This window comes from Trichosurus vulpecula, chromosome 9, assembly GCF_011100635.1.
Source record: "Trichosurus vulpecula isolate mTriVul1 chromosome 9, mTriVul1.pri, whole genome shotgun sequence".
In the NCBI taxonomy this organism is placed as follows: domain Eukaryota; kingdom Metazoa; phylum Chordata; class Mammalia; order Diprotodontia; family Phalangeridae; genus Trichosurus; species Trichosurus vulpecula.
In genome coordinates, this window is record NC_050581.1 from 171,287,079 (window position 1) to 171,301,219 (window position 14,141).

The 14,141-nt window shown below is 36.7% G+C and overlaps 1 protein-coding gene across 1 annotated transcript; it reads left to right on the top strand.

Annotated features, from left to right (window-relative positions):
• Positions 1 to 614: 614 nt before the first annotated feature.
• Positions 615 to 971, top strand: LOC118832297 (40S ribosomal protein S20-like). Its single transcript, XM_036739665.1, has 2 exons — positions 615 to 718; positions 812 to 971. Exons 1-2 carry the CDS (start codon positions 615 to 617, stop codon positions 969 to 971), a joined length of 264 nt encoding a protein of 87 aa, XP_036595560.1.
• The last annotated feature ends 13,170 nt before the right edge of the window (positions 972 to 14,141 follow it).

Below are 14,141 nucleotides of genomic sequence, written 5' to 3' on the forward strand. Positions count from 1 at the left end.
AAAGGGAAGGACCTTAGAGAGTTCAATCTCTCCATTTCATATTGATAAGGAAATAGAACCCTGAGAGTCATAATCACAGAATCTCCCAGTTCAAAGGGCCCTCAGTGATGTTCTTCTCAACCACATGGGAACAAGATGTCCCTCTCAACTGTACAGCATACCTCAAAAATAGTCATCCAGGCTTGGTTGGAAAACCATAGGGGATAGTTCTAATTATTAGCAAGTTTTTCCTTATCTTTAGCATAAATTTATCTCTTTGCAGCATCGGCTTGCGGGTTCTTATTTAGTCTTCTAGGGCCAAACAGCAACTCTAGTCCTTCTTCCACATGACAGAATTTTCTTTTCTCTAGGGTAAGTTTCACCAGCTCCTTTAACTAGTACTCTCATTAACTCAAGGCCCTCCACTGGTTCTTGAGATCCTCTCTAGTTTATCAATGCTTTTATCAAAAATATGGTACCCAGAATCGAATGCAATACTTAAAATATTTGCTGTTTGGTGAAGGTATCACCGTTGCAGCCGCGTGTAGGTCAGCAATCCCTGCCTCTCCTCCTCCTGACTCACCGCTGTTCGCTCTCACTGAGAAATAAGTCTACCAGGAAGCCGCTCCATTACCATGGCATTCAAAGACACCGGCAAGACATTTATGGAGCCCGAAGTGGCCATTCACCAGAGCCGGATCACCCTCACCAGCCACAATGTGAAGTCACTTGGGAAAATGTGTGGTGACCTAATTAGAGGGACAGAAGGAGAGAACTTGAAAGTGAAAGGACCTTTTTGAATGCCCACTAAGACACTTTGAATCACGATTAGAAAAACTTGCGGTGAAGGTTCAAAGACTTCGGATCGGCTCCAGATGAGAATCCACAAGCGCCTTATTGATTTCCACAGTCCTTCTGAAATTGTTAAACAGATTGCTTCTATCAGCATTGAACCAGGTGTAGAAGTTGAAGTCACCATTGCAGATGCCTAACAGTCATCTCTTTTAATAAATTGATTGCAACTATTAAAAAATACTTAAAATATTTGACCAGAGTAGTGAATATCTGTCTATTCCTGGATGTTTCTCTCTTCATGTACAATGATATTGGATTAATTTTCCTGCTTAACTATTTCTTTAAGTTTATTTAACACTTCCCCCACCCTCCATTATTTGGGTAATTGGCCAGTGAAGTTGATTTTTTGAATCCAGGTTGAGACTTTACATTTATCTCAAATTTTATCTTCTTCATTTCATCCCATTGATCTAGCCAATTAAAATCTTTGCAAATACTGATTCTGTCACCCATTATATTAGCTATCCTTCCAAACTCTATAAGAGATATGAGAGGTACAATATATGAGTGGGAAACAACCTCAATTCGTGTCATAAGTCCATAGTTGGATCATGGCAGAACTTGAATTAGAAATCAGGTATGGCCTGCCTTCCCTAAGTTGTGACACTGAAACATTGATTGTAAGAGAGATATCTTTGTGAAACAAAGAATGCAGTGATAATAGGAGATAAATCAGGGAATCAGTAAAGAACTAGAAAATGAAGGACTATTTAATGAAGCACATCTAAGAAAGTATTTGGATTGATGTCACAAGTGGCATTAGTATCTTCCAAAGTTCATCTTTGTTATACTGTGAAAATTTCATTTTAGTATTTGCTTTGTATGGCGGGGAACATAATGTATATGTATGTGTGTGTATATATGTATGTATAACTATATATAACTAAATGTATGTATAACATATATTTATGCTATCTCATTTTCTCAAAGGGAGAAAGGAAGCAAGGGAAGGAATCAGAGTGAAAAGATTTTTTTGGCAAATAATAAAGCTACAAATTGTTGTGTTAGGCAGAGCACCCTCACCTTGAGTAACACTAAATTTGGCGGTTCTACAGAGCAATTTGGTTTCCTTGCAGACAAATTATTCTTCAAGAATTTGCTTCCCTGTCAAGGCTAAAAAATAGTCCTTACAATGCTGTCAGTCATGTAGTATATGTCTTCTCTTCTCACTGATTTATCTACCAGTGTCTTTTTGTGCCTTGGAGCTGGAGGATTGATTGAAACACTGATTCTGAGATGGTTGGATTTCTCAGATCTAGGTGACAGCATCTGAGGAAGCTGGTCAAGTAGAGACTCGTGATCCCATAGGTGCACATCACCTCATTCCGTTTCAGACTCCATTACAGCTTTATCACAGATAATATTAATTCCTCCTTTACAACATAGCTTCCATTTATAGAGGGTTATTTTCATTCTGGCACATGAAACAGTCTAAGATAAAAAATGGAAAAAAAAAGTCTGAAGGGGATAGGAAAATTTGTGCATTCTCCAGCTGATTCTTCAAAGTTCATTTGCAAAATCTCATTTTTGAGATTCTCTGCTGTAGTAAAAATGGATTTCCCATATCATGCAAGAAGTTCCTAGACAGACATGATACTACAGAGTAGATATTATTCACGGTTCATGCTCTTCTTACTAGAAAAAAGAACCACAGAGAAATGAGGAAGACCTTCAGAAAGGTGAATGTGCCCCCATATGGCCACCTTATTGGAGGGCAAGAAAAAGAATTGTGTAAGATGGGCAGGAAAGGAAGGTTCTGACTGCCATTTTAGAAGACACTTCCAAATGCAAGAATGCATTTCATTATTTGAGTAATAATTCTTGCTAACTAGGTTTAAAGCTTTGTTATTGTTTCTCTTTTGCTTAAAGATTGCAAATTCTGTCAAAGGCCTCTAAATTCAGCATTTTAAGACAAATACATAGTGACCTTATCTGAGTTATAGCAGTGGTCATGAGGTGCTCTGCCAAATATTCTCTATAACCCAGAGAAAATGAAAGTTATGTGTATTATAGCTGATGATTAAATAATTGGAAATAACAAGAGAATGAATACTTAAACACCATGCTTACATAAAAAATTGGAAAACCAAAAGAAAGTTGCTTTTTGGTACACTTTAGTCATTTTTATAGTCTTTTTTCCCTTTGAAACTTGTCATTCTTGGTCAAATTCTGATTAATTAAAGAAAACAAAACAATGAGAATAGAGACTCAAATTTACTTCTCATAAAAGAGGAGCGTATACTAGGGCAGATAATTGCATGCATTACTATCTATAGTCTCTGTATCTGATGTTTTTACTTAATTATTTTTCTTTGTTTCAAGGGAACATTTAATTGGGGAGATCTTTTTCTAGAAATTGTAGAAATGCAAAGATAAAAAGCTTGAATTATATATTTGTATATATATATATATTATATATATAAAATAAAATTTTCCATCCTCTAATATTTCCATCATGGTAGTTCTTGGGTTCATTTGAATGACTGTCACCGAAAGGACTACTGAAGGTGGCCAGGTTCCTTTAAGGGGAAATCCTTTTCCTCATTATAACAGAATTCTTTCCTTTGTGCATATGCTCTTAACTATGTTTTTAGGACTATTCCTCTGTAGAATTCTCTATGTGATATAAAGCACATATCCAGTATAATGCCAGCATTTTATACTTTGTGCTTTCCATCCTTAAAATCCATGTGAATGTTATTATTAACTATGATAGTAATAGTTTTATGCCCGGGAACAAGTTGGTTAACCTCTCTGGACCTCAGTTTCCTCATTTGCAAAATTAGAGGATCAGATTAGATGACCTTTAAGATCCCTTCCATATCAAAATGTATAATCTCATATAGCTCTTCTTCAAGCCTTAGTTTCTTCAACTGTAAAACAGGATAGCTCAAAGCGTTGCCTATTCAAATGTCAGCATTTATTATTAAGATTGTGAGCTCCACAAAGATAAGGACTGACTTTTTCCTTTTTTATTTTTATTTTTGTACTCCAACCACTCAATAGTGCCTGGCATATATTAGGCACTTAATAAATATTTACTGGCTGACAGTGTCAGTAAGAATAGTTCACAGTGGTCATCTTATAAGGCAGGCCTAGTGTGTTTCAAAGCTTGCTTGTTAATTTTTATGATGTTAGCTTTCAACTCATCAGTGGATGAAGCAACAATACTTTTCCAACTCATAATTACATTTGAACATGCTTGCGCGTGGGACCCAAGAGTCCATCAGCTTATTATAACTATGCTGCATTTCACACACCATCTTCATTATCTTGTACTAAGGAAGAGAGTATGTACTCTTCTGTGGGTAATTTTAGATTGGCCACTCACACCCTGTAATGTTTATGAAGAAAACAAAACTTGGATGTTGGCCCTTTTAATTATAACTAGCAGAATCACTGCACCCAGAAATCACATAATCTCGCCACCATATTACATCTTTGGAGACATCTGCTTGCAAAGCATTAACAAGGAACTTGAAATCTAAAAACAAACTTTGTTCTAGATTGATTAGTTTGCTGAGCCCTGTTTCTGGAACATAGTTTCTCTAGGGATATTCCTGTAGCTTTTAACAAAAGTTTAATGCTAAAAGCGGTACATGTTTGACCTCAGGTTATTCATGGCAGTTGTAGACTATAGGGTAGTTACTATGGCTGATGTAAGTCCAATGGTCAGGTGAACAAAAAACAAATAGGGAATTCCATTTAAGCCAATCCCAAGAGTGCTCTCCACTGAAGTTGGAGAATGCCCAGAGGAGGGTACCTGAAATGAAGAAGGTCCTTGAGAACATGCCAGTTGGAGGACCTGGAGATGTTCCCTTGGAGAAGAGGACACTTTGAGGTATGGAGTGGGCATGGATGGGAATGATTACTTCATTTCAGTGTTGGAAGGGCTGTTCTTTAGAAGAGGGATTAAACATCTTCTGCTTGGCCTTGGGTGGGCAGAACTAGAAACAATGGCTGGAAATTACAAAGAGACTTGAGATTGGGAAAGACCTCCTAAAAAAAAATTAGAGTTATCCATAAGTGGAATGGGGTATCTCTGAACTAGCTAGTGGGTTCTTCCTCACTGAAAGTCTTCAAGCAAAACCTGGATGACCACTAGTTCGATAATTTAGAGTGGGGATAGTTTTTCAGGCATGGATTTGACTAAATGATTATCAAGGTTCCTTCCAACTCTAAAATTCTGCGATGCTCAAATTTCTTTGACAAGAAACATTTTGATAAATACAGTGTATGATTGATTGTACTGGGGGAGCCCCGTCATCATATTTAGATTATCTTTCCGGAATAACAGTCATTACATACGAAGGATTGGAATGTTAGTCTGTTAGGTCATCTTTAAATTGCATCATTTTTTGTGCTTGTTAGATCTATTCCCATGACTTTGGGTAAAAATTCTGAGAACACTACAGAGCTAATTCAGTGTGGTCATAAATGTTTGCCCTTCAAACGACGGCATTGTCATAAGGTCTTTGTTTCTCCTTGCTTACAGGTCAATGGGATTGCAAAACTTGTGTTTAGGAGCTCAGAAAGCAGAAATGAAACAAGTCACTATTGGCCAGGTCTTAAGAATTGGTAAGAAGACTTTGTCAGGAAATTTATAGTATGTGGGTATTCAAATTCGGAATATGGAAAAACCCAATGAAATTGTCTGATTTTGTGGCCAAAATAAAATTACTTACATCTCATGCAGCCATGCAATTCAAAAGGTCCCACCCTCTTTGCAGAACCTCTGCCAAAAATTCTGTTTTCCCTTCCCTAATGCTAATGTTTTCTGGAACTCAGGATGAGCTTTGACACTCTAACATGACTCAAGATGACTGCTGGGAAACTGTAAGCAATATCATTGTGTCACATCAGTTTAACTGAAAATACAAACAACTTGCAACATGTGAAAACTGGCACTAGAACAAATGTTTACTAGTCTCTCTTCACTTCGGTTTTCGGTAACTTAGTCCTAAATGACTTTCTTCTTGGGAAGGCCCTGAATACTGGTCATATTTGGTAGATAATGATTATTTCTGGTACTGAAAAAGAGGTATTTGCATATTGATAAAATTGCAAAATTGCTTAACGGAAAAATATGCAAAAATGCATATTGATCATTTTGGCTCAAATTAAAACCTTAGTTTTGGGAGTTTTTTTTGCTTCTACCTACTAGCACTGAGTGAAAAGGTTGTTCTTATAATGAACTAACCACCAATATGATAGAATGTACAAAAGTTGAAATGGTCAATTCACTTAGAAGGATTTCCTTTATCGTAGCTCATTAAGTGTTTCCATTTTGAGTATTTATGAATTTATCTGCTCGACTTGTTTTCTTATTCCATCCCCCGTACTCCCCCCCACCATAGGTGGTGTCAGGGAGGTTTTGGCCGAATAAAATGGGAACATACTGGAGAAGTGGAAGAAAAAAACCGTCCCATGAGGATATCAAACTAGAACTTCCTGTTTTCCAGTGAGAGAAACTAGGAGCTTTTTTCTTTGGCTTCTCCTGTGGGTCCAGGCATAGCCATCATTTCCTAACCCTTCCACGGAGCTGCCTAACAGAGCTTCTTATTAAGTGAGTTTTGATGCATATGCTAAACATTGTTTTCTCTAGAATGTGTGGCATCGTGCCATACCCTTAATTCCAACCCATCAGCTCACAACTATGTCATGCAGGTTCAATGTCCGTGATTTGCACAGCTAGCTTTCCGGGGTGGAGTTGATTTCTTGGGCCAAAGGGAATTTTGGATCGACAAAAAGGCGTAGATATGTATATGTATTACAATACTGTTGGCAAAAGGGCTGTTAACAAAGTTCTATCCAACTTCTGGCGAGCCCAACAGAGATGTCTTCTGCCTCCACTGTACAAGAGTGAAGAAACTTCTTTCTACCATAAAGGAGGTCAATCCATTTTTGTTTAGGTCTTGTAGAAAAATGTACGAATGGAGTACAATTACTCCAGTGAGTAATAGAACAAACATAATTATGTTCCTTCTTATTTATTGATATCATTTAATTAGAGAGGTAGATGGTTAGTCACATTGCAAAACAACCATAAACATAGACAAGGCATGAGAGCTGTTTTGCAGCAAACTCTTTCAAACAAGTTGGTAGGACATAAATAGTACACCCTGTTAAAAGCAGACGCCGACAGCAGAAGCTTTCTTTTGAGCTTCATCCAATAACGGACCATTCGTCTATTTTTCAAACCCTTTCTCCTCAGTAACTTGACATTTGATCGGATTACCTTTGGATTTTGCTTGAGTCTCTGGTATGCTGGAAAAGATTGGCATCTTTTGATTTAAAGATAATAGATCCCAACATGTGAGACTATGCTGGGAAGAGGAAACACTGTGACTCATAACTAAGTATCCAAAAAAGATTTTGTCTGAGGCGTCTTTTCTTACCTCACTGCTAGCACCGAAATTATCAAATGACTAGGTTCCATTATAAACACCATATATTTATTTTATAAATGGCCTTGACATTCTTACTAGATGAAATATAATAGTATCACAAAAGTCTAAGGTGATGTTTTTTTTTCTCTTAAGACTCTCAGCAACTGCTTATTTTAATTTTAATTCAAAAATTTCACCAAAATGGAGCATCAGCTGTGCTCACTCAGATCCCTGCATGCTGAGATAATTCTAAACAGGTTAGATTCCGATAGAACCAACTCACTGAGTTACAGAAATCGGGTATAAAAGTCAAATAAACAAAATATACTTAAATGCTGGAAAAGCAATTGGCTATTCTGAATGCAGCCAATAAGTTCCCAAACATTGCAACTTCTAATTTTAAAATTAAGTCTTCCAATTGCCAATTTCAAAAACTGTAATGAGTTAGAGTGGCCTTTTTATTATGCATGATTTTACGTCTCTGGATTTCAAAATTACCTAGCATGTATTTTCAACTTTGCTACGATTTCCAGGCTGTTTTCATTTCTATTTTAGAAAGGCTAAACAGTAAGATGTGCCTCTGCTTTACATTCTAATTGCATGTAACTGATTTGCACAGCAGAACAAAAAACTAATTTTCCGATTACGAATTGTGCACCAAGAAATAATTATTGTTCCACTAGAGAAAAAAAATCTTTTCCCATTCTCCCCTACCATTTATGTGAACCGTTTGCCATTTTCAAAGTTGCTATCTTTTACAGACCACCATGCATTACTCTTGAGGGACTGAAATCATGCAGACAGAAACAAGAAACATACAACTGTTTTGACTACATTCTTTTGCTTGCAACATAACACTTGCCTTTTATTATTTTATCTTTCACAATCAAGGGGTGACTAAATGGATGCAGGTGGTGATGAAAATAAGAGCCATCCATCATTATTTATTAGGCATGAAAAAGATACACAATAATGTAATTTAATCTCAGAGCAGACAATTATTTCCACATATTGATAATACAATGTGAAAACTGTCATGAATCCTAATATGATGTTTGGCTTTATTGGTGCACCACCATGAGCAATACAAATAATGAAATTGTATCAAAAAGGAGAAAAAAGTAATTATTTGCATATGTCAATATCACTGGAGAAAAAGACATTGTTAAAAAACTTTCAAGGTTTAATGATTACAACTTCGGGGTTCCTAAAGATGAAAATGGTGCAAATATAAGTATTTTAAACACATTCTTTGTTTACTAGCAATCATATGCATATTTAAATAATTCACATGTCTATGCATATGCCATTTGTATACATTATAACTGTAATTGTAATGACACCACCTACAATCTCAGTAAACATTGGTTATGTGATTTTGCCATTGGATGAAAAGCTCCTAAGACCACCTAATCTGTTGAAATATTTGCAAGAGGCATACCACCATGGGGTCACATTCCAAGGATGCACTTTTGTGCTATAGCACATGGAAACATTGTGATCACTGCTTTAGGTAGCACGTATTAAGTAAGCCTATTTTCAGCAGAACTCTTGAAACTCTTAATTATTGATATGAAAGGAGTTATACACATTTCTTTGACTACATAATGCACCAAAATGAATCATGAAATGAATACGTGATTCTCGAATGTAGAGATACATGGTAGAGGGAAATCTGATCATGCAGACCTATGGGTAATATTGGAAATTATCTTTTCTCTTGAGATGTTATGGTATGCCTTCCCACTATGTCTCTGAACTTCTTCTTACATTATGACTGGGGAGATTGTAATGCTGTTTCACACTAAAATTAAATGGCAGTTCATCTCTGCAGACTTGAATTCAAGTCATGTTCAAGGTCAGATTGAGAAATGAGTTTCAGTGTCTACTTAAGAGAGATCTCAGGAAATTCCTGAGTAGGAATAATTGCCTTATTGTTATCATTAATAATAATAGTGACAATTATTATTATTAAATTATAGATTGGAAAAAAGACAAAAAAATAAAATGCCAAATTTTGGAGGGGCTCCAGGAAAATAGGTATATTGATGCATAGTTGGTGCATCCATTTGGGAAAGCAATTTGGAATTATACACAAAATGTTATTAAATGCTTTTTGCCTTTTGGTCAAGCTGTACAACTGCTAAGCCTGTGTCACAAAGAGATCAAAGAGAGAAAGTTCTTACGTTTAGGAAAATATTTATAGCAATTCTTTGTACTGGCAAAACACTAAAGGGATGCCCATCCATTGGGGAATGGTTGAACAAGTGGTGCATATTCACATAATGGAATGTAATTTTACTATAAGAAATGTGGGAAAAGAAAGTTTCAAAGAGATATAGAATGATTTGTATGAACAAGTTCACCATTTGGTCATGGTATTGTGCCTTTCTATTTACATTGGTCTAGTTACTGTGTATGTTGGTTTCCTGGTTCTGTTTGCTTCATTCGACATCATTGTAAAATTCCATTACATTCATTTCCTACAATTTATTTAATCATCCTTCAATTGATGGGACCCTACTTTGTTTCTAAATATTTGTGACTACAACAAATATAGGGCAGCTGGGTGGCACAGTGGATAAAGTGCCAGACCTGGCATCAAGAAGACTTGAATTCAAATCCAACTGCACACACTTACTAGCTGTGTGACCCTGGGAAAGTCATCTAACCTTGTTTGCCCCAATTTCCTCGATGAGCTGGAGAAAGAAATGGCAAACCACTCCAGTATCTTTTCTAAGAAAATCCCAAATGGGTCATGAAGTGTTGGACATGATTAAAACAACATTAACACAGACACACACACACACACACACACACACACAAGCATTACTATGAATTTTGTTGTTCCTGTGATCAGTCATGTCCAACTCTTCATGACCCCATAGACCAACTGTCCATGGGATTTTCTTGGCAAAGATATTGAAGTGGTTTGCAGTTGCCTTCTCTAGTGGATTCAGTGGATCCTTTTGTTAGGCAATCAGAGATTAAATGACTTGCCCTAGGTCACACAGCTAAGATGTATCTGAGGCTGAATTTGAACTCAGATCTTCCTGACTCCAGGCCCAGTGCTCTATCCATCAGCTTCCTCATTGCTATGAATACTTTGCTTTACAATGAACCTTTCTAATTTTGATACATGTGATTGTATATGCCTAGTGCTAGAATCTTGGGGTTGAAAGCTATGGATATTTTAGTCACTTTTATCTTAATTCTAAATTGCTTTCCAGAATGGTTGGATTGATGGACAAGGCTGTCAATGCATAGAGTATCTGTCTTTTCAGATAGCTCCTCCAATGTTGATTATTTCCATCATTTTTCATTTCTGCTACTTTGTTGAATATGAGGTAAAAACTCAGTTGTTTTTATTGTCATTTTTCTTCTTTTTAGTGATTTGGATCAGTCTTTCCTATTTTTAACAGTTAGTAGTTCATTTGAGAAATATTGGTTCATATCCTTTGATTAAGAATGGTTTTTGGTTATCTATATATGTTGTCTTTGTATATCTTGGAGTAAGATCCTTATCAGAGTATTTAATTCACAAAAAATATTCTCAATTTTTTACCCTTCTTATCCTAAGTGCATCAATTTAGTTTACGTAAAAGTGTTTAAATTTCATGCAATTGAAATGATTTGGAAAATGTTTGGACATTTCAAACTGGATCTTAAATTCCATATTTTCAATTCTGAACTTATCTTTCTCCCCAATCCCTCTCCACTTCTGGACTTTCCTGTTACTTTTGAGGGTACCACTAACTTTCCAGTTACCCGGGCTTGCCACCTATGTGCCATCCTCTACTTGTCACTTTTTTCTCATCCTCCATATCCAAATCAAAGGGCAAGTTTTATTGTTTTTACCTTCTAAACATCTCTTATATATGTCCCCCTTCTCTCCTCTCACACTGACTTCTCACCTTGTACCTATTCTGGTTAGTCTCCTTGCTTCAGATCTTTCCCCATTCCAGTCTATACTCCACTCAGTTACCAAACTGACCTTCTTAAGGCGCAGGTCTGAACATATCCCTCCCCCCAGTATTTAGTCGATTGCAGGGCTTCCTTTAACCTCCAGGATCAAATATCAAATCCCTTCTTTGACTTTGAAAGCCTCTCATTACCTGGCCTCCTCTTATCATTCCAGTCTTCTTACATCTGATTCTTCTCCAAGTACTCAGTGATCCAGTGAGTCACACTGGCCTTCTTTGCTCTTCCTTGCAAAACAAACTCCATCTCCCAGCTATGGACATTTTCACTTCCTGTTCCCCATTTCTGGAACTTACTCCTTCCTCATCTCTACTTCCTTTTTTCAAGTTTCACCTAAAGTCCTACCTTCTGCATATTAGTGTCTTTGCTCTGTGAATCACTCGAAGTTATCTTTCATGTAACTTATTTGTACATGGTTCTTTACATGTTGTCTTCCATTAGTCTGTGAGCCTCTTTAAAGCTGGGACATCTTTCTGTCTTTATTTGTATTCCTACAGCTAAGCAGAGTACCTAGGACATAAATGCTTAATTAATGCCTGTTGACTTAACTGCATTATTTTGTCTTTTGTGATTATGCCTATCCTTTGTACCAGAAACACTTAACTTCTAGTTTTTTAGAAGTTTTTATTCTTTTAAAATTTTCATTTATTTATTTTTATTCGTTTTTATTTATTTTTGTATTCTGGCTGCTTATTTTTTTTAGCTTATTGTAATACCTGTTGTAAATGGCTGACGAAATATAACTTTTGTCAAACTTTAGCTCAGGTTTCCCAATCATTCTTGTCAAATAGAGAGTTCTTTTTCCATTAATTTATGTTCTAGGATGATAGAACACTGAGCTATTGAGTTTTCTTATTTGTGATTCTTCAATATTTAGGTCTGTTTCACTAATTCGTAGCCAGTACTGAATAGTTTTAGTGATTACTGGCTGATAACATGATTTGAGGCCTAGAAGCAATAGTCTCCCTCTGTTCATATTTTTTTATCATTTCCCTGAAGATTCTAGACCATATTTTCCTGCAACTGAATTTTGTTATCATTTGGTTTAGCTCTATACAATATCCCCTTGGTAGCTGTGTTCACATTTTTATCAATAACTTCAGTAAAGGCCCAGATAACTTGGTTATCATATTTGCACATAACACTAAGCTAGAAGGGATGGCTAACATGTTGGATGAAGGAATCGGGATCTAAAAGAATATCTAACAAGCTAGAACTTTGGCCTGAATCTAAGAAGATGAAATTGAATAAGAATAAATGTAAAGTGTCGCACAAATTTAAAAAGTCAACCTCAAAGTACAAAATGAGGAAAAAGGGACTAAGCATAAATTAATCAGGAGCCTTTAGAAGACCGTAGTCTTCCAGTGTATACCTATTATATGTTACATAATATATGTTCTTTAAGTATCAATGGTATGACAAGGAATTGACAGTGTGATTGTCCATACCAGCCACATCCATGCAATCTGCTTGCTGCTGTTCTCTCTGCTACTCTCTCCAGACCACAGGAGAATCTCCTAAAACCTTGGCTCCCACTTCTAGTCCCTCCCTGCCCCACCGCCATCAGTATCTTAATCCATTCAGCTTTGGAAGCACCACCCTGGGAAAATAGCATTCTCACTTTTGAATTCCCCAGCACAAATGTACATGACTCAATAGACCCAGCAGTCTAGTCATTTGAGAGCATGCTTTCTACCCCATCTATCTGCCCATCCTCCCGTGTCATCTCCTTTCCATCTGACCTTGTAGGAGGTATACACTACTTTCTTCCCATTTGTTTTCTACTTCCTGCTCGTAGAACAATACTATCATTTATAGAATAGGGGTGTCAACTGATTCTCCTATAGTTCCATTCACTACCCTGGTCATTTCTTAAAGCAAAACCCACTTACCTGTCCACCACTCCCTAACAGGTGTTAGTTCCCCTTACTAGAATGTAAAGTATTTGAGAATTACCATAATAATGGGAAGTAGTATAGTGCCTTAAGGATTGGAAAGCACGTCACATGTTAAATTATTTTATCTTCACAGCAACCCTGTGAGGAATGTGCTATTATTATCATCCTTCTTTTTAAAGATGAGAAAACTGAGGCTGAGAGAGGTTAAGTGACTTGTCCAGAGTCACACAGCTAATAAGTATCTGTGTCAGAATTTGAACTCAGGTCTTACTGACACCAAGTTCATTGCTCTATTAATTGTACCATTTGCCTTCCTCTAGGATAGGACCGTCTTGTTTTAGTATTTCTATTCCCAGTGCTTAGTACTGTGCTATGTAATTAATAAATGATTTTCATTAATATATGGCAACCAATAAAGCTAATATGAATTTAGTCCGCATTGCAAGAACACGAAGGCAAAGAATGACAAGGTGATAAACTTATTGTACTCTACCTTAGTCACACCAAATTTGAAGGACTGGGTTCTCTTTTGGAAACTCTATTTTAAGGAGAAGCATGTACCCAAAGGGCTTGGGGCTTTCTCTCCCAATCTCTGCTCCTCTGATAGGTTGGATCCCTAGAGCAAAGCTAGTTACATAGTCTCTCAGGGTTCTTGAAGTAACTGTGGGAAGTTGGGGGAAGTTCCTAATACTACTGCTCATGGCTCCCCATCCAGTGTGCTCTTACCACCTCCCCCCCAATATGGATCACAAATGATTATTGCCTCAACATAATGTATACCAGTTGATTATTCAATATCAATTAATTAGTTAACATCAATTACCGTATAAGACCCACCCTTTTCCAAAATAATCGGGGTCTAAAAACTGGGTGCATCTTATACAGTGGTTGCATTTTTTTAAATTTGCATTTCCTGCTTTTTCGCGCTTGTTGTCTTTGTGCTCATTGTTTCGCATTTGTTACTGGTGTATTAGGTTATGTTTTAACATGTTCCGCCCAGGAATGGCTCAGAAAAGATTTTCCTACAGTGCTGAATTCA